This window comes from Sciurus vulgaris, assembly GCF_902686455.1.
Source record: "Sciurus vulgaris genome assembly, chromosome: 2".
Classification (NCBI taxonomy): Eukaryota; Metazoa; Chordata; class Mammalia; order Rodentia; family Sciuridae; genus Sciurus; species Sciurus vulgaris.
The window spans coordinates 143,185,736-143,206,881 of record NC_136462.1 but is presented as its reverse complement, the minus strand read 5'-3'; the positions used below and the strand labels follow the sequence as shown (position 1 = coordinate 143,206,881).

The 21,146-nt window shown below is 44.2% G+C and overlaps 1 protein-coding gene across 1 annotated transcript in view; it reads left to right on the top strand.

Moving 5' to 3' along the window:
• Positions 1 to 2,064: 2,064 nt before the first annotated feature.
• SLCO3A1 (solute carrier organic anion transporter family member 3A1) overlaps positions 2,065 to 21,146 on the top strand; it is a 290,773-nt gene continuing 271,691 nt past the window's right edge. The window contains 1 exon segment of the mRNA XM_079127375.1: positions 2,065 to 2,393. Coding sequence (XP_078983501.1) covers positions 2,214 to 2,393 — 180 coding nt within the window. The 5' untranslated portion in view covers positions 2,065 to 2,213.

The following is a 21,146-nucleotide window of genomic DNA, read 5'->3' as shown; positions in this document are numbered from 1 at the left end:
GGATAAGTGACATTGGTCAAATTATTTAATCTTTCTGGGACTCAATTTCTCATCTGTAAAACAGGGCCAATGACAACATCTAGGTTAGTGGATTGTTCTGAGGATTAAATTGTTAATGTGGTGAAACACTAAGAATGCCTGGCCAGAGCAAGCACAAAATAAACATTAGCTCTTGTTATTACAAAGTATGTAAATAAGACTTGAAGACTATAATGTGCTCTGAATGACATTTCAATAGCAATAGGATCACTATTCAGAGACAAGTCAAAAAGTCTCAGTTCAGCTTGGCAACTTGCCAAGGCAAAATATAACTAGCTCATCCAGTGTCTTCTCAGGAGTAAATGAAGTGCCCCTAAATACTAGAATGGCAAGAGAGACAAAGAGCAAACTTGAGAATTTGACAGAAAAGCTGGCTATGAGTGAAGAGGGTGTGGGCAGCAAAGGAGTCATGGGGGTAAGGATTCTAATGGTAGGGTTGGTGAGGAAGAATGTAGCCCAAGATATGAAATCTGCGGGTGGGGAAAACAGAAAAAGACCTCTGTGGGGGAGCTATTCAAATAGGAGGTGGCCTGTGGGGTGTGTGGGGGTCATCTCAAAACCACACCAAGCCGGTGTGAGATCTTGTCTGGAACCACAGAGGGGTAAAGCAGTTTATGCTTAAATGGCAAGGCAAAACAACAACCCCTTCACTCATTCTTATTCACATTCTGTGGGAGAATAACACGGTAGTATTAATTGCTGTTCACTTTTGAATGTAAACCCTGCATTGAGACATAGGACGTCTGCGTTGAGACATTCCAGATGATCTGCAGGGACTCCCTGCTGACTGGGTGGAAGTTGGGGAGTATTTCCTAGTACTCATACAATTTCCTCCAAGCTTCAGGAAGCTGTGACTGATAGCTGGTCCTATCCGTAGTACCCTGTGGCCCAAAGTTCTTGGTAACAATGAGGGTGAGTACTGATGATAAAGAGGGGCTGCTATGGCCAGGCATCCGGGCCACGTAGCCAGGGGAGGGGTAAGAACTAAGTCAGGCCTGTGGCTAACCGCTTCCCTTCTACCCTGCAGTGTGGCTGCTCTTTCCTGAAGATGGGTTCAGCACCATTGGAGGGCTGGACAAGGCCCTCTGCTGGGGTTGCTGCGACCATGCACTCGCCCAGACATCATGGCTGGGGTAGATCAACGGTGTGTGCGGCTCCGGAGGGATTATTGTAAAAACTTATTGTTTGCTGAGCTTCTGTTCCTTTCTCCCCTTTCAGGCTGGAGCCTTTCAGGCACGCCCAGTGACCAGGGAGCAAAGGAGCAGAGGGCCAGCAGGCGGCAGAAGCCTCAAGCAGCTCTGACCTCTGGCACCTTCCCAAGCCCAAGAGCGAAACATCTGTCCTCAGAAATACCCAGACGGAGAGGAAGAGAGCGCCCTAACCCCTTTCAGGCACCCAGTATCCTCTCTTCCTGGAAACAACCCCTCCTCTCTGGTCTAGCGCCCCGGAGCCAGAACACTAGGTTCCAGCCCCGGTGGAGGTGCCTTCGCACCCCCATCTCCGCGCCTGGGTGCTTCCCGCAGTACCACCTAGTCTCTGCCGCTGAGCCCAAGTGCCCCACAGCGCCATCTAAGGATTGGGTAACACCTTGCTTACTCTGGTGCAGCCCCAGCCCCCCGGGTTTTGCCCTGCTAGAACTCCCCCCGACCCCCAGTTCTCCCTACAGCCCGACCCTCCCCGCCTTGACCACCCTCAGCGCCCAAGTCAGTCCCCTTTGCTTCCCCAGGGGCGCACCGGCAGCAGGAGTGGCGCTGCCAGGGCACGCAGAGGCGTTCCAGGCCCGGGCCGCAGGGCTGGGGCACTGGGACTGAGGGCAGGCGCGTCCGGCGGGCGAGGGGAAGCGGGCGATGGCAGCGGCGGGCGTCCGCGGGAGACGAGGCGGCGGCGGCGGCGGCGGCGGCGGGCGGCGCGAGGAGCCCTTGTGATTGGCACAGCCCGAGCTGGAGGAGGAGGCGAGGGGAGGGCGGAGGAGGAGGAGGAGGAAGGGGACGAGCGCGGCGGCGGCGGCGGAGGCGAGGAGCCGTGCCTTCCACCTCTCCAGCTCCGGCAGGACGGGGGCGGCCGCCGCGGGCCCGGGGCGGGGACAGCACGCAGCCTCGCGGCACGCACCCCCGCCCGGCAGCGGCCGCGACACCCGGGGTGAGCGGGAAAGCGGCGGCGGCGGCGGGGGAAGGATGCAGGGGAAGAAGCCGGGCGGCTCGTCGGGCGGCGGCCGGAGCGGCGAGCTGCAGGGGGACGAGGCACAGAGGAATAAGAAGAAGAAAAAGAAGGTGTCCTGCTTCTCCAACATCAAGATCTTCTTGGTGTCCGAGTGCGCCCTGATGCTGGCGCAGGGCACGGTGGGCGCCTACCTGGTGAGTTCCCTTGCCAACTCCGCCGCGGACCCCTTCGGGCTACAGTCTGGCAGAAGGAGGGGGCCGCCTGGGCGCCGGGGGCAGGCGGGCGTGACCTCGGCCCGGCGCGGAGGTTGGTGAGTGGTGCAGAGGCGGCCGCCGGGGGAGCTGCCGGCCGGGGCTGCCGAGAGAGCCGGGAGCGGGCGGGACCGTGGATGCCGGCAGAAGCTAGCGTGCCTGGAGGGGGCAGGGGGCGCCGGGGGTGGAGAGGCGGCGGGCAGGTGGGCGTGAAACCATTTCTCTACCCCCTTGAAAGCGGAGCCAGATGGTGAGTTCAGGAGCCTCTCTGGAGAAGGCATCGCTGCTTTCAGGTGACCTGCACATGGCAAAAAAAAAAAAAAAAAAAAAAAAAAAAAAAAAAAAAAAAAAAGCCAGTTTGCATCCTGCGTCCTCTACTCTTCCTTCCATCCGCCTGGAAGAACAAATCCATTATGCATCCTTTTCTCCGGGCTCTTTTTGCATCCGCCAATTACGGGGGGATTTAACAGCTTAGAGAAAAAGGCGCCCAAGTGTAGCCCTGATCTGAGCCGCAGCTACAGGGGGAATATTCCCACCGTATTCCAATAGCCATCTTTCAGCGTCTGGGATAAAGTTACAGTACCTGGAGAGCAGCTGTGAGTTTGTGTAGTTCCTGCTACCCACTCTTAAAACTAAATTACCCACCGTGGTTTCTCGCCCTAAAGGGGTTGCATCATTGTACACATTATGTATCTATTTTATTTGCCTCCAGAAAGGGGATACTAATGTTCAAATGGCCCGTGGGTCCCCGACATCTCAGAGGAAACCGCTTGTAATGACTCAGCACTGTCAACTAGCTACTTTGTTGTTGTCTCTTGCCCTGCTCAGGTGGTCCCAACTGAAGTTCCAGCGAGTGCACTCCTAGACCTGTCCTATCTAAATAGTAGAAGATTTTTCAGAGTTTATAGTGTTAAATCATTACTTGGGTATTGACCTGAAATGGAATCAAATGTCATAGACTTTAAGTGTTAGCAAGTTTGATGGAGATAGAATCGGACAAGATTTTGTCTGTTGGATAACCACATCCAGAGATAGAACCATGCCGGATGGATCCTGATGTTATCACTAATCCCTCATTCCTGGCCTTGGGTTAAAGTTAATGAGGGCCAGACACTGGTTGCCTTACACTATTCATAAACAATCTCCTAACCTCCCTGCTGTGAAGCGGGCACTAAAGCAAAACTTGATCTCTAGTGTTGGGTAAAGTCAGTTATGTGGTTATGGGGAGACTACAAGCTCAGCTCTATTCCTGGAGCAACAATTTCAGGGCTTTTGAAAAGCTAATGCATTTCTTTTACCCCTTCTGAGATGAAAGGTGTTTTGTCTCTGTCCTATGCATCTGTAACTGGTTGCTTCAAGTGAATCCTGGAAACAACAGTGCATTTCATTTTCTGTTTTATAAAATGCAATCATTTTGTCAGTAGTTATAAAACATAGACACAGTACATGTGGATTTTTGGAATTTTGGGGTAGGGATAACTGGTTTGGAGGGTCAGTTTATCTGAGCTTCTGTAGGGGGAATTTGCTAAAACATGCATGTGTGGTGGGGTGGAGTGGGATGGAGGGGTTCTGGTGATTGAACATAGGACCTCACACATGGTAGGTTAGTACTCTATTGATGAGCTGTGCAACCAACCTGAGGTAGATGTATTATTAGGATGCAAATGCACATTGGTAAAATATATGTGGCTCAGTACTGTAGCGTATGCAATGTCCATAGTACCTAACCAGGTCTGTGTGTAACAGGAGGTAAATTCAGTATATCAACAGCTGCCTCAAACCAACTTTGCTGAATAGAGTGCCTTATTTGTGTGTGGCAAACACCAACAGAACTTTTCATCCCCAGACTGATGAAGTCACGGGCTTATTATTATTATTATTATTATTATTACAATGCTCTAAGGGTTTTAGAAGGAAGTGAAGTAGGGCTTCAACCAGATAAATGGCCTAGCTCCATTAGGAAGTTGAGAAAGCAGAGTGCCCCTGGAGTAGGAGACTTCGTGAGGCAGGACTGGCCCCAGGAGGTAGGAGGTTGAGTCAAATCCCAGAACAGGGGGATGGCAGACAGAGGAGGAGTTCAGTCCACCTGGTGGTGGCATCCTGGCACTTCTTGGCTGATGGAAAGCCTGATAGGGTGGGGTAGTGTAACAGGAGTCAACAGGTGCTTTGCAGAAAGCAGATGGAGACCTCAGAGAGGACAGGCCTAAGAAATTGAATTCATTTTGATCTCTGGGAGTAGGGGTGTAAAGTTCTCAGGATTGTGCTATACCCGCCTGCTCTTGACTTTTCCTTGCCATCTGAACCTCATGAAAATAAATAGGGGTTTGCCAGGGTTGATTGCATCAGCTTGCCATGGGTCTTGCTCTTCTGGGCTACCTCAAGATTCTCTCTGCATCTGTTATTTGGGAGGCAAAGAAAAAAGTACGTTGTTCCTTCAGCCATAGGAGACTTCTCTCTAGATAATTGGAGAATAACTAGTGCAGGATGTTTGCAGGAAAGGCAGATTTTTTTTTCCTTATAATGGATCATGGTTTCCTAGGAAACCTGAGATGCCATGTCTATAGGTGACCACACAGGCAGAGTCCATGTGCAGAGTGTGTCTATATGTGGTCTTTATACTGGGAATCAGGCTGCCCCTCTCATGAAGTATTTTCTCATATCCGGTGTGGGGCTTGCCAAAGGACATAGCCAAGAGTGCTTAATTTCAGGAGGACAGTGATTGCAAATTTGAGTTCAGTGACATTATTTCCTATTTGATTCTAGAAGTTCATGCAGCTATTTCATTTTTTTCTCCCCAAGTGTCTTTTTTTTTTTTTTTTTTAAGTAACATGGGAAAGTTTCATTTCTTTTCTCCCTTTTTCTTCTGAAAAGACAGATTTCCCAGTGTCCACAATGTGTCCTCAATGATACTGGTATAGGCTTCCCATCTGCAAAACTGAAGCAGGCAGTTGCCTGGGATTGAGAAACAACTTTGAAAAGCAGGACTTGTGTGTGTGTTTGTGTTTCTCTTTCTCTTAAAAACCCACAGATAGAGAAAGCCAGCAATTGTTAGGCTAGACTGCAGACCTGCAACTTTTTGCCAGAAGTCAGGGCCTTCCAGGGAAGTGTAGAAGGACATTGATCTTGAACTCAGTGATGATAAGGGGTAAGATGCTATAGATAAAGTAAACCCAGGGCAACCTGGATCAGCTGTGGATTTTGAAATCTGTTACAGTTGCAGATGTCTTAATTAGAAATTGTGCTTCAAATAAGCCAACAGTTAGAAGGATGTTCTATCATAGTCAAACTGCCTGGCTGGCTATGAAATAATTTTTTTCAAAATAAAGAGAGGCCCATTTAGTTTGATAAGTCATTGTGCACGGAATAGAGAATGCAATGTGATTTTCTTGTACTTGAGTTTTTGCTTTGTATGCTCCAATCTGAACTGACCTATTTGTGGGATGTAACATCTGTATGAGTCTTGGTCTGTTTGGAAGAGGTGCGGGCATATGGGAACTTCATGGAGAGAAAGTAATTTTGTGTGCAGTTTATCTGTGCTTTGTAGAGACCCACTGAGATGTTTCAAGCCATTCACTGAGGGTAGCCTTGCATGGAGAGGGTGTGTATGTTATCAAATTACTGAGGACTGGAGGAGATAAGGATGTGTACAGGAAATTAAAACTGCTGACACCTCTCTGGGCAATTACGACTGAGGCTCACGTACAAATGCGTTTGAATTTCCTCAGGATGAAAACTGAAAAAAGGCCAGTCTAGTCTCCTGGGTGGGGCACCCAAGCAGCTCCTATGAACCAGGGGGTGGGCATTTCCCTTTTTAGAGTTATGCAAAAGTATGCCTGAGGTTGTGGTGACAAAGTAATGACATAGATGACTGAGTATGGTAAATGAGTCTCCATCTCACTGCTTTATAGATGCTTATTTTTAGGCCTGTGAACATTCAGTGGGCTTGCAGTTAAGGACTGAGGTGCAACTGCTGGGTTTGTTATATTTTTTTCTTTTCTTTCTAAAGAAGCATCATTTTGAAGATGAGTGTTTGCATATCCAGCCCAGAGGCAGACAGCTGAGAGACATTTTTAAAGTCCTTGTCAAATTAGTATGATGACTAAGGTAACTGTATTTTACTTAATGAAATTATTTTATGCACTTATGGTTACTTGAAGTGACAAATTCCCTGCCATTTGCATAATTACTGTATAGCCTTGGGAAGTAAGAAGTAAAATTACTCTGATTTTTTTTTTTCTTTCTTACAGCTTGGTTTAAACTGTTTAGCTAATAATCATTAAAGGAAAATATGTATTTCTGAAAATTCCCTTCAACCAACTTTGTGTACATGTCTTTGTTTCTTGGGGGATTTTACTTGTGTGTTTAATAATTGAAACTGAATTCGATGTAAAGGCGGGAGATCCCTCTCTGGAATGTTAACTCTTCCATTTCACTTTTCGACAACTTAGAGAAAGGACAAGCAAAGGCCTGTGGACAGTGGCGCACCTTGCTAATTAGTTGTTTAGTGTCTACCACTCCTCTTACCTGCTGCAGAAACTGCCTTGCTCAGGGTCACGCTGCATGGGTTTCTTATTGCACAGAGTCCATGGGGAACTAACCGCCAGGCAAGGGCAGCTCCACAGGTGTGCCTTTGAGTTATTTAGCATATCTAATAGCAAACTTTGTGGTGCTGCTTTGTCAGGGACTGGAAAGGAATAAATGCACCGTCACAAGAGCCACGAGGAGGTAGGTGCATTACACGTGCAAGTGGAGGAGAATCCAACTCCCTACTTGCTACATTATAGTAACCATACTTCCAACTTCATGAGCACATTTAAATTGCATAAAGGTCACTACCTGTGTCATATAATAAGCATGTTTCTATGAAGTAAAGCCATAGTGCTTTATTTGCTTCTACTTTGCATATTTATTCCTGCTCTGTGCATTGCTATGGGCATTATATATATTGACATCCAAATTGGGGTCTAGGGTTGCATCTACTGATTATGGTTTGCAGCACTTTTGGAAGGTGTTAAGGGACATTTCAGTGGCAATTTTGATTGTACAATTTACACATGGATTTAGAACCCCATCTCCTTTGAGCCCAGTTGGCTGTATTTTATTGCCTCTGAGAAATGCCTTTGATAATCTGTAGGCTTTCTTGCTCTTTTAATTTATTTTCATTTTGTATTTCAATTTCTGTACCTACAAAGTAGATACTAAGCAGGAAGAAAAGTGGAACCATTGACCTTGTTTCATAAGATAAGTGCATTTGATATGGTTCAAAGACACATGTATTTTATGTAATCTATGTGTTCATGAAAATTATTCTCCAATGATTAAAACTTCAAGTTAAATTATTAAAACCCCAAGGTGGAAAATGGAAAGTGTCTGTGGCAATAGTGGCTTGTTGAATGAGTGGCAACAGATCCAGGATTCATTCCTGTGTCCTTACCGGCTCTGTGACCTTATGCTGCTTACTTAACTTCTCTGTGCCTCACTTTTTTCATTTTAGAACTAAGATTATAAGAGTGATACTGTGATGATTCACTGAGTCAGTATATATACTTTGAACACTTTCTGGGACATAGTGAATGTCCTATAAATTCTAGCTGTTATTCTTAATAATATTACCATACATATTCACAATAAACATAAAAATGACATAACTCAGTTGATGAGAAATAAAATTATTTCAGTCAAGCATTGCTTTTGGTGTAGTGAATCGTCCACTCAAGTAGGTTCCTGTTCTTGTCTTAGGAGATAAAGTTTTTAAAATCCAGAAATAACTTAAGCTAACAGTTGCTAATTCTGCTTATTTTCTTATTACAAATGAAGCAATCTAGCTCATCTTAAAGATGGTAAGACAAGTCCAGTGGGTGAGGAACCTACTACAGCAATGGTTATTCATGTTGGTCCTTTGCAGTGGATGGTACTGGATGGTGAGTAGAGCAGGGATAGGCCACATGGCCAGGAGGAGCAGGGGTGCTGAGAGCAGCCTTGCTTTGGGAAGTCCTTGGTACTGTCACTTGTACTGTCCTACAGTGGCAAGGCTGAAGGCAGGTGGTAAACGGCAGAGGGTGAAAAAGGGATTCAGAACTTGGATCTCCAGCTTATCTGCTCCTGGTGACCTGACTTACCTGAACCTCAGTATCCTCCTCTGAAAAAATGGGGATAAAGATAGAGCTTACCTTTTAAATGGTAGAAAGGTTTAAATAAATGGGCACCTGATAGAGTACATCCCATGGGGTGCAGTATTCAACAATTACTTCAACAGCAATGACATAGCACTACTCATTAGCACCAACAGGAGTCCCTCTCTCTGACCTGAGGATATGGGACATTGTATGTGTGGCCTGGGTTTCCGTTTCCCAAGTTGGTGATCTGGGTCCCTGTAGCTTGCTCTGCTTCACTGGAGATGAGGCTGAATGGTGACTTGAGGGGAGCCTGAAGTGTCAGGAGGGGGAGGCCCAAGGGACATATGCTGTGGACATATGCTGCCCCCCCAGGCAGCCTTGATTCAGACACAGGACCTCAGTTCAGCCCTGGTTGCCCTGGGGGACTCATGTCTGGCACTCATCCACTGCCTTCACCTGGAGTCCCCTCGCAGGCACATTTGTGAGTATCTTCCCCATCTTGATCATTTTTTTGGTTTCTCAAAAGCAGAACAGAGGAGTTCTTGATATAGTCTTTTTCTATCCTGTGGTTTTGTCCCTTGGGCTTATGGCTCATGGCTATTGTTAAGGGGTTAGCTTCTGCATTCCCCCTCCATCTGTGGTTTTAGAAGCAGCCTTCTTGCTCCCAGTCTGGTAGAACCCATCCTTGGGAAGGGAAGAGAATGAGCTGGATTCTTGATGAATCGGGTTGCAGTAGATATTATTTGAGTTTTAGATCTACATTCAAATGCCACAGGCTTCCTGAGAAAGCATGCACTTTCGGGGGACTGCAGAGCTCTCCAAACCTGCTAACTCCATGGTGACTTCACTGAGGAAGTAACCCCATCTAAAGCACGGGGTCTTCCACAGCTACAGCTGCAGAGGGAGCCAGCCTGGGAGCTTTCCTCTGGGCTTTCCATGACAACACAGAGAACAGAAACATTCCCTGGGATGTGGTCTGGATCTCGGTAGCTGGAAGCTCCCGACTTCTTTATTTCAGTTCTTCTTTGTGGCTTTGAGTTGAGCCCCTCTGAAAAGGGAAGCCCTTTCTGACTGAGGACCTAGAGGCTCACATCTTTAATAGAAACAGTGGTAACAAGCCCAGCTGTATTCTCAAGCGATGGAACATCCTTCAAACTCAGAATAGTGGCCTCACCATTAGGATATAGAAGTTAGTCATTAGAATGTTCCTGGTCTTCAACAAAAGTCACATCAGTTCCTCGCAGTGAAGGCATATTGAATATATTTAAAAGCAAATGGCAGCAGAAGCTGCTCCCAGCCCCCTTTTTTAATGTGAGGGACAGATGTGAGCCCACCCCCCACCCTTTGCCTCCATAGTTTCCTCCATAAACTCCCTGCCATTTTTCTTCAGTCCTCTCCAGGCCTGTGATCTCCCAGGTGGCACTTTATGTCATCTGGTAATGGATTCAGAGACAGCACTGACTGTAATGACGAAGCCTTATTTCTTTATCATTCGTTTTTGTTAAAGTCTTTGCCACGAACCCTCTGAAAATCCTGGAAATAAGCTGTGGCCACAAACCTATTCAAGTGGGCAGTGGTGTCATTGTCACATCACTGTGATGTGGCAGACGAACCAAGTCATCCTTGTGCCATTACACCAGACCAATCAAAACCCTGGAGCATGCCACTTGTCCTTCACCTGTATATCCATTCGTCCATGCTGCAGTGGGGGCAGATTCTAACTCATCTGTCAAGTTGCCCTTAAGATAAACTTCCACTCTCCAGATGATAACCCTGGCCATTCACATAGCCTTTGACACTCTTTCTTGGTGGGTCTAAAACCAGCTGTGGTTTTTAGCACATAGCCCTGGGAAAAAGAATGAAAGGGCTGACACACTACTCCCAATATCACTGCCCACACAGCTATAGGAACTCCAGGAAAGTGGAAATGATTATTGTTACTTGGCCTTCTGCACCTGTGAGGTTGGTGTACAGAGAATACAGTCACGTTGGTGTTTCTCAATTAAAGACTATTGTTCAGGATTCACAGGGAATTGCTATTGTCTTTTCCCCCTTTGGAAAAGGCTTATGTAAAATGGCTGTGCTCCTTCTGTAATTGTTGGATTTGCGCTCTCTCCCATCTTCTGCTGATGAGAATGAGAAATTACCACCTTGAATACAAGCAAGTTGGAATCGGAAAACTGCCCTTGACTGATTATATAAGCTTTAAAATGCTGTTCCTGAAATCTTGTGTTTACTCTACTAAGAATTCCCCTAATGAAGATGAAAATTTCTAAGCAGCATGGACCCATATGTTTTTCTTATGTAAGATTCAATTATTGTGATCCAACCTGTAAAATAAAGAATGATGCTGATTAGTTCATCTCCTGGTTGGCTTTTTGGGTCAGAGAATTGTTTGAAGTAGATCCACAGAGTCACCTACAGCTCCCCGCCCTGCAACTGGGTTGACTGTGGCTTCAGCACCACCTCTTGTCTCTCCACAGGTGCACAGGCCCCTCCTGGGCTTGGGGTCACTCTGGCTCCCAAGTTACAGAGTCCAGGCCTCCCTTAAAGTCATCTTTAGGTTTGGGTCATGGAATTCAGCATTATGTCTGTGATTGCAACCACTGTTGATTGAGATAGACACCCTGGTTTTGACCATTTCATTTCCCCAGCCACTACTGTGGTGACACTTAGTCTGCTATGTCTGTGGGACACATTGGCTCCCAGGTATCAGCTGCCTGTGTTCAGTGTGGCACACCACACCAGCTTCTGCTCAAAGCTATACTAGTGGACGTTCTGTGCACACTACTCAACTGAGTTCTGATTTCCACCCTCCTCCTGAAATGTAGGCAAGGAACCTATTTTTTTTGAACGGGATGAGAAGTGGGAACAGAGCCCCTAAAGGGAGCTAGTTGTGTAAAGATAGAAATGAAAGTTTCAGATGGGCCTCTCCTGTCCTTTTTCAAAAAATTTAGGGCAAGACTTCCGATCTGTATGAAGCTTGTTTTGCTTCCCTAGTGCTGGTAAACTCTTATGTGGGTTGGGAGTTTCAACATGCCAACAACACAGTTTCTCAGCAAGCCAAAGAGACGATATCTTTTGGAAACAAAAAACTCATAAATTATCACATTCCCTTTACCTTTGCCAAGCCCTGGAGATGCATATAAATAGATCAAAAAGTCAGCAAGCAGCTTTGCAGCTTTGCAGCTTGCAGTTGATGGGAGCAGGTGTGGAGCTTTGCTGCATCTGGGCTGGGAGTAGTTAAGTAGAGCCAGCAGCCCTTGAACGAAATCAGAGTGCAGCCCCGTTCATTCCAGAGATGCACAGGTGGAACGGATGGTTCAATAGGCTTGTTAGCTCTGTCTACAAGCTTGTCCTTGTCCTTGTTCTGCTATTGGGAGATCTGTTCTTGGGCCTTCTTTTTAAAATGGTCTTATTAAAATTAATTGCTTGAGAATGTACACTATGGTGAGAGTCACTGTGGTATAATCATATATGTATATAGGAAAGTTATGTCAGATTAATTCCACCATCTTTCCTTTTCCAACCCCTCTCCCTTCCCTGCATTCCCCTTTGTCTACTCCACTGACCTTTTAATCTGCCCCCCGCTTGCCCTCAGGGAAAAGAGTCAACCTTTGATTTTCAGGGATTGGCTTATTAACGTTAGTCTCCAGATCCATCCATTTACCTGCAAATATCATAAAGTCAGTTTTCTTGATGGCTGAGTAATATTCCATTGTGTATATATATCACATTTTCTTTATCCATTCATCTGTTGAAGGGCACTTAGCTATTGTGAATTGTGCTGCTATAAACACCGATATGGCTGTGTCACTGTAGTATGCTGATTTTAAATCCTTTGAATATATACCAAGGAGTGGGATAGCTGGATCATATGGTGGTTCCATTCCTAGTTTTTTGAGGAATATCCATGCTGCTTTCCAGAGTGATTGCACCACTTTGCAGTCCCACCAACAATATATGAGTGTACCCCTTTCCTCACATCTTTACCCTCTATTTGGAGGTTTCTCATTCATGGGTTCAACCAATCTCCAATCAAAAATATTTTAAAAAAGAATTGCAACTGTAGTGAACATGTACAGACTTTATTTTCTTGTCATTATTCCCTAGACAATACTGTATAACTATTTACATTACATTAAGCAAGTAATCTAGAAATGATTTTAAGTATATGAGAAAATGCATGAAGGTTATATGCTTTTTTTTTTTTTTTTGGCTGTACTAGGGATCAAACCCAGGCTGCTTGCATGTTTCTGTGTCTTGTTATATTATTATATTTGGGATTAGAGCATCAGCGCATCAGCATAGTTTGGTATCTGATGCGGGTGCTGGGACCAATTCCACAGTGATACCGAAGGATGACAATGTAACATTTTAAAAAAAATCTGCATTTGTTGTTTTCATTTTAGGCAAAATCAGGGCACAGAATTAACACCCAAATGTGCAGCATCACCCTCCACAGCCAGCCTACATTAGCTGGCAGGTGTTAGCAGGTAAACAGTCAGGAAGTAGAGATAATGGAGTTTTCATTTCAGAAATAATGATTGTAAACATCCATACGTAAAAATACAGATTGAGCATCCTTGATACAAAAATTCACAATCTGAAACCTTTCAAAATCTGAAACCTTTTATGTGTTAACATGATACCAAGAGTGGAAAATTCCACAGCTCACAGAATGTTGGCCCACAAAAAGTACCATACAAAATGACCTTCAGATTGTGTGCATGAGGTGTATATGAAACAAATGAATTTTGTGTTATGACTTGGGTCCCATTCCTTAGATATTACGTATATTCTAAAGTTAAAAAAAAAAAAATCTCAAATCTGGAAACACTGCTTGTCCTGAGCATTTCAGATAAGGGCTATTCAACCTGTGTTGTTCTGATGAATGCTGAAAACATCACTTATTACACTCACTGTCTTTTAAAAAATAGGTTCCATGTTTTCTTAGAGACACCATAGGCTATTTAGTAAACAGATAAAAATACACGTTTGTATTTATTTGCCTTTAGATACTTTGGAGTTCATTAGAGAATGCATTTGGTTTTTAAAACAACGGTAACAGCAATTAAAAATAACTCAAGGGTGTGTGGCACCTCAGGCTATCAGGGAGACTATTCAGTATGACAAGTGAAACATTTTAGATCTCCACAGAGGAAGCTGAGTGCGCTTGCCTTGAGTTGTTACCTTTGTGGCTACTTTTTCCTTTGTGCCAAGTGAACCAAGCTGTGGTGGTCATAAGTGGTTGACTCTGTCACCTGGTTGTTCATTTATTATCTTCTGACCTCCCTCTACTGACCCCTGACCCCCTCAACATCATGCTTCACCAGCCCTGGGGGAATGGTACAGTCAGATGGGTAGGGTTTGGGGAGGGTACTGTTTACTCCAGAGTGGGCCTGTTGTGCCAGGCTTTTACCATGGGCCATACCAGTATCTGTCCTAGTTCTTTTCTCTGCTTCCCTGTCCTTATTCACTGGATATAGCAGCCATACTTGTAGCTTTCTGCAGGTCTTCAAGATGCAGGTCCGCCTTTTACCATGACTGAATGTTCATTCTTGCCTGCCTGGACCAGAACTGAGTTCTGTTGTGCTTTATTTGGGAGCGGAAGTGAACTTCATATTTTATTTAAACCTTTCCTTTTGTAGACTTTATAGGACAATAGGGTCATTCTGTAACATTTTTAGTGTCTCAGATGTTGGATCAAAATTAGGTTATATTTTCTCCCTTATATCTATATTCATATGCATATGCATATCTGTATCCATATGTTAAAGAGAAAGTGATTTTCAGTTTATGCTTTGATGGAGAGGTGGAAGTGGACCTGCAAGTGAGAGGGTGGATGAGTACAAATGTGTTTCTCTGGGCACTCTTGAAGGAAGGAACCAGGTATATTAGTTTCCTAGGGCTGCTGTAATAAATTCCCACAAACTGGGTGGCTTTAAAACAGCAGATTTATTTTCTCACAGTCCTGGAGGCTGGAAGTTGAAAGCAGGGTATCTCAGGGTCATGTTTCTTCTATGACTCTGGGTAGAATCCTTCCCCGCCTCTTTCCAGCTCCTGATGGTGACCATTGGCCCTCAGCGTCCTTGGCTTGCACTGTGTCAGGGTGATTGCTGCCTGTTGTCATGTGGCCTTTCCCTCTGTGTTTCTCTCATAAGGACACCAGTCATATTGGCTTAGGGCTCGCTTGAATGCCCTCATTTTAACTTGCTTACATCTGCTGAGACCATGTTTCCAAGTAAGGTCACGTTCACAGGTACCAGGAGTCAATACAGTCTCTCAGTCCCTCTTAAGGTTTTGGGCTTGGTCAGCGGATTATGGGATATTGGTAAGAGAGTCCTTCATCTGGGAAGCTTGGCCTTTGAAGAAATGCTGCCTGGTGACAATTGTTTCCTTTCTGTAAAAATGTAACCATGCTTCTCTCTGGGGCAATGGTGACTGGGCCATGTAGGGGTGAACCTATTTGGATTGAACAGTTATGAACATTTCCTTATTTGTGGACCTAGCTGAATGCAGGGATTCCCCTTAATCATCAGACTAAGGGGACTGCATATAAAAAATTCTAGACATATTTGTGGGTAAGCATTATGTGTTTGTACATTTACTCTGTATGGATGTGTATGTACATGTGTTCACTCTGAGTTCCTTACCAGAAGCTACATTTGATAAAATTTCCAGTGACCTTTGTCTCCTCCCTGAAGCCCTATCCAATTCAGTGAGACCAAAAGAGACTGTCACTGCTTTGTGCCAGCCAGTCTCAGATTTGACCAGGTATTCATTGTACTAGAACCAGATATCTGCATTCTAATTTCATGCATCTTCATGTTTTTAGGGGAAGGTTAGGAGTATGATTCTCAGACTTTCTCAGCATAGGCTTCTTTTAAAAAAAATGTCAGCGTGGTCTCTGCCAAACTCTTTAACTTTGACAAGTTCCTTAAGTGTTTCAAGCATACACTTGAATAAGGCGTGTGCTTGGCCCTCATGGAGTTTATATGTCCTAATGGGGAAGATGGCATGTTTATAAGGTTTTCATTAATGGCTCATTCATTAGAATGTTTTAGGTCCTGCCGGCAGTGGCAGAGCTCTCTTGGAGCCTTGTATCTGGTTCAGCTTTTACACAGGACAGTGTGCTGTCTGATAATAGAAGCAAAATGTTGGGCTGAAGTAGGAGGTACTGTTGGAGATGGGCCTGGGTGGATGGGGGGATGTTTATGGTTAAAGATATGAGATATTTTTCTCAACATTGCTTGGGGTAGATCCAAGATGTCATGAGTAGAGTTGGTAAGATGCTGGCTGGGGACAGTCCTCAGAGATGGGTGGGGGTGGAAGATGACAATGGAGAAGGGTCAGACTGGGAACCGAGGGCCACAGCCACACAGTGGCATGTCAGAGCTGGCACCCTGGAGTCTCTCTTCCAGTTAGCAGCGCGGGGGCTGTTGGCACCTGTCTTGGCAATACTTCTGTCTCTCCACCTCCCAGCTTTGAAGTGTTGTGGTAAAATGCTGCTGGAAGTCGGCTGGTGGAAGATAGCTCTATCCAGGGCATGCTCAGACTCAGCAACCATGACTTCAATGTGTGGTGTGGCCAAGAGACTGAAGGCCTCCAAGTGTCCTGGAACACTGTGCACACCAGGAGCAGGGGGAGCTCTGTGATTCCTTGTGTAGACTCCTTGCCTCAAGGACATGATGATACCTCTGCATTGAACCACTCTTTTGAATTATCTACACATTAGATTTCTGCAAGATGAGCTAAAATTAGGAAAGGTCCTATCACATTTTTTTTTTTAACACTTAAACTTGGCCTTGAATGTATCAGTTCTGGATAACTTTAAAGCTGGTTATAGAACAAACTGTGTTCACACAGAGGAAATGTCTCTCAAACAAAAAGTGGGCGTGCAGTTTACAGTTTAAAAATTGGATGGAGGCCATTCAAACTTCCCCTCCTGTTCTCCTTGAAAACTTGGCAAACTGACTGAGAGAGGGGGTACTCCTTCTCGGAATGGATAGTCTGTAGGACCAGAGAGAAGCTGGCCAGCAAGCAGAGCTGACAGACTATTGGGTAATCTAGGAACTGGAGGCTGCGAGGGGGCTTCTTACGGTGGTTTGCCATCAGCTCAAGGCCTGTGTAGCAGGGTGTCTTAATCTGTTTCGTGTTGCTATAATAAAATAGCTGAAGCTGGGTAATTTATAAGGTAAAGAGACTTACTTGGCTCATGATTCTGGCAGCTGGAAAGTTCAAACAGCATGTTGCTAGCATTTGGTGAAGGGTCCCTGTGGTTGCATAACAGAGTAAAGAAAGGGAGAGGACACATCCATGTATGAAGAGCCAAGTGCATAGGGTGACTGCTTACTGCCATCTTTCATGGGAATTCACCTAGTCCTGTGATAACTGCATTAATCCCATTTGTGGATGGTGCCTCATGATCCAGTCCCTTCTCTCTAGGCTTTACCTCTCTGAGGTCCCACCACCTTTGAATACCATTATATTGGTGACCAAATTTCCAAAAGTTAATCTTTGGGGAACAGACTCTATATGGGCCTTAGTAAAGTGCATACGGAGAGAGGCAAGGAAGTATTCCACTCATCCACACGCTGTGGGCCCATGAGCATCCAGTGTATATCGTATGGACATGTCCCTTCGCTCTACCACTGACCTGAACTTCAAGTTTATGCTTGTGGCTTCTTTCCTTAACATAAAGACATTACTGTTCTACTTATTACAAAGGAATATATGTATTGTTGACAATTTGAAAAGTACAGATAAACATTGAGAAACGATTAAAAATAGGATGAAAATAGTCCATTATCCCAAGAACCTGGAGAGCAAATGTCAACATTTTTGCCTGAGTAATTTCAGTCTTTGTGTCAACTGTATTCATATATACCTCTAGGACCAGAGTGGTGAAATGTAGGCATTGAGGTCTTAGAAGTCTGTGCCTGCTGTTATTAGTTCTGTGTGGCTTCTGGACAAATTGTAGTTTCCCTCTTTAATTTTCAATATCCTCATCTCTAAGATGGGAATGTATTTATACCTACTAAAGATGATTTTATGAATACTAAATGAGATAATCCACCCAAAGTGCTTAGCCCAGGCCTCTCTGCAGCATGTGTGGTTTTTAAAAATATAATAATAAAATTGGATCTCACTACACATCTATTTAGGAACCTGCTCTTTCTCCAAGACCATTATGATTACTTTCCACTGCCATCAAGATGTTTCCTGGTATCACAGTTTCAATGAAAACTGACCTTATTGTTTTTTATAAACACAACACATATTCATTATGAAATAATATGCAGATGAAAAGTATTTTAAGGAGTTCCACATCCTCCATTCAGAAATAATCATGAGCAATGCTGGGTTTTGAGGCATGGTAATTAGTCACACCCTCTTCTCTGCCCTTAACCTAACCTTTTCCTGAGTATGAATCAGTTGGAAAGCAGACTTGCCAGGAGGCAACCTAGGAATTAAAATATTGCCTTGGGGTTTGTATGGAGAAATTTGGAGTTTGGATTGGAAAACTCAGTTTGCAGGCTTCTCACTACTTCACTCCCAGAAGAAAACTCAGAACTGCAGGTCCTGTGTTCTTGCAGGGACACACCTGCTCAGGTAAGCTTGCCTCCCAGAGGAGCCGAGAAGGTTCGCACCCTGGACTGGTCATAGGAGAGGACAAGGAAGTCAGGGAAAGCCTACCTTCCAGTGGGTAAGTTGCCAGAACCCCCTGGGGAGGACAGAGCGAGGAAGTCAGAAGTGTACCCGCCTTTTCTAGAAGGTGCAAGTTCCTCTAGTGTGGCTCCAGGTATGAATTTGGGGGGAAGAAGGGATAGTTCCCCCTTGCCATTACTGTTAGGAGTACAGATGTCTCTTTCTTGCGGTGGAGTCACACTGGATAAACCCATGCTAAGTTGAAAATATCCTAAGACAAAAATGCATGTAAGGGCAGCACCTTTTAGGTCCTCTCTCCCCTTGCATGAGTTCTGTTTCTTTCACACTTGAATAAATCCTACTCTTACACTAAAAAAAAAAAAAAAAAAAAGTGCATTTAATACACCTAACCCACTGACACTTCATGTGTGCTCAGAACACATATGTAAGCTTACAGTTGGGCAGAATTGTCTATCACAAAACCTACTTTATAAAAAAGTATTGACTATTTCATGTGCTTTACTGAACGTGGTACTGAAAGTAAAAAAAATAACAGCATGGTTGCATAGATGTAACTTCACACCATCATGAGATTAAAAACACAAGTTGAACCCTTTTAAGTCTGGGACCATGTGTATGTCATTTCAGAGTTATTATTAGTCTTACACATGGAAGAATGGCTGGCTAGTTAGATATAATTTGTAAGGTATATGTTCTTGTATATTCTTGCTGGGCTTGATGATATACACCTGCAATCCCAGCTACTCAGGAGGTAAGGTAGGAGAATCATAAGTTTGAGGCCAGCCTCAGCAACTTAGTGAGACCTATCTTAAAAGAAGAAAAGAAAAAAGAAGTACTGAGTATGTAGCTCAGTGGTAGATGGTAGAGCACCTCCAGTTCATTCCCCAGTACTGGGAAAAATAACTAGAAAACTTACTTCAGAAAAAGTTAAGTTACTGTCTTCTGTCCTTGGATGTTGCTCTAGATTTTTTTCTCCCTTTATAGATTATTTGCCTATACAATTAGATACCTTTTCAAATATCTGATCTATAACATAATCCCAATGTATATTACTGCTGTATGATATATATGCCATAGTTTTGGAACATGATATATTCTTTCAGTGGACACTTTTTTATTTTGATGTCTCTTTGAACAGTTTCTTGGTTCCCTGCTGTAAGGACACCAATTATCTGTATCTTGGAAAGTCTATAGGGGTGGGAAGGATAGTAGAATGAATCAGACATTATTACCCTGTGTACATATATAATTGTACAACAAGTGGGATTCTACATCATGTATAGTCAGAAGAATGAGAAATTATACTCTATTACATATGATATATCTAAGTACATTCTACTGTCATGTGTGACTAATTAAAACGAAGTGACAAAAAAAAAGAAAGTCTGTGAACTCTGTTGTGTTGGTTTTCCTTTGATTACTTCATTCCCTTGTTTTTATCTATATTCACTATTTGATTTTATGTTTCCCCTAGTCAGTAAGTTGATTTTAAGCCATCTTTCTTTAGTCCTCTGTGGATTATATTTCATGTGTTTATTTTCTACTGTTGATGTGAGTTCCCAGTTTCTTTCCTTCAGGTCTGCAAACTTCTTATTTAAATTCTGTCTTTGACTTCTTCATGGGTTGAACACATATTCTTATTAAATTCTGTGACTGGGAGATCTTGTGGGAGGAATCTTTCCCTTCTTGAGTTATGTTGTGTTTTGAGCAGGGGGTCTTTAATTTGATACAGTGTTGCTTTCTTGTCTTTTCTCCAGGAGTTTTTGTTTATGGATGCTCTGGCCTTGCTTTTGGCTCACTTTATTCTTGCCACAAGTCACCTAGGATCTTTGTTGTTCTGGGTGTGTGTGAGTTCTTGACTTGAAGCCTCAATTTTTTTTTTCTTCTTGGTTACCAAGCTGAGGTTTGAAGGCTGGTGTTTCCTTTCTGTCTGCACCCTCTGTAGCCTGAAGGTGTACAGAATGGCTGGGGCTGGCTAAGCTGTCATGGGTGGGGTGCTGGGTGCTGGACAGTCTTGACTAGAAGTTGTGGCTTGGCAGCTTTTGCTTCTGGGATCTCATAAAGGCCCTGTTAATTGGGTTTGGACTTCCTGTGTGGGGATACAGGCTTGTACCCTCCAGCAGTGCTCTCTGCTCTCCAGTCAGCCCTGTGCTTCTAGAGTCTTCTCTTCCCTCCACCAGGGGTAGTCAGCACGGCGGTCACTGGCATTCTTGTCTCCCCAATGGATGGATGTGTCAGAAGAAGGGATATGTGTGTTTTCCTCTGGGTTTGGTGATATTAATAAAAACTCTCAGGATTTTTTTTTCATTCACTATTTTATCTTCTTTAGGTGCTGGATGTAGGGCTGTGAGCTTGGCACACTGTACCACCAGTCTTCCTTTACTTCTCTTGCTCAGTATTTTGCATTTTTTTTTTTTTGTACTGGGGGTCCTTGTGCATGCTAGGCAAGCACTCTAACCATGAGCTGTGTTCCCACCCTGGTAGGCACTTTTTACATTTTATGACATTGGGTTATACACGTTTTCTCCTCCTCCTTCTTCTCCTTCTTTCTGGTAATTACTTTATTTCTGCTTTAAACAGTGTTTTCCAGTTTTTGGATTTTCATATGGAGGTTTAACTTTACAATTTTAATTGGAAAGTGTGCAGCACTGTTGAAAAAATATTAATATTCCACTGTATTCCCTTATATTCCATCCCCCCATTTTTTTTTTTTTTTTAATTTCAGGTGTCGATAGACCTTTATTTTATTGATGTATTTACATGTGGTGCTGAGTCTCAAACCCAGGGTCCCACACATGCCAGGCAAGTGCTCTACTGCTGAGCCACCGCCCCAGCCCCTCCATCCCCGTATTTCTTGATGGTAGGTTGCTTACAGTTCAGATTGCTAGTATAAATTCTGTTTCCTCAT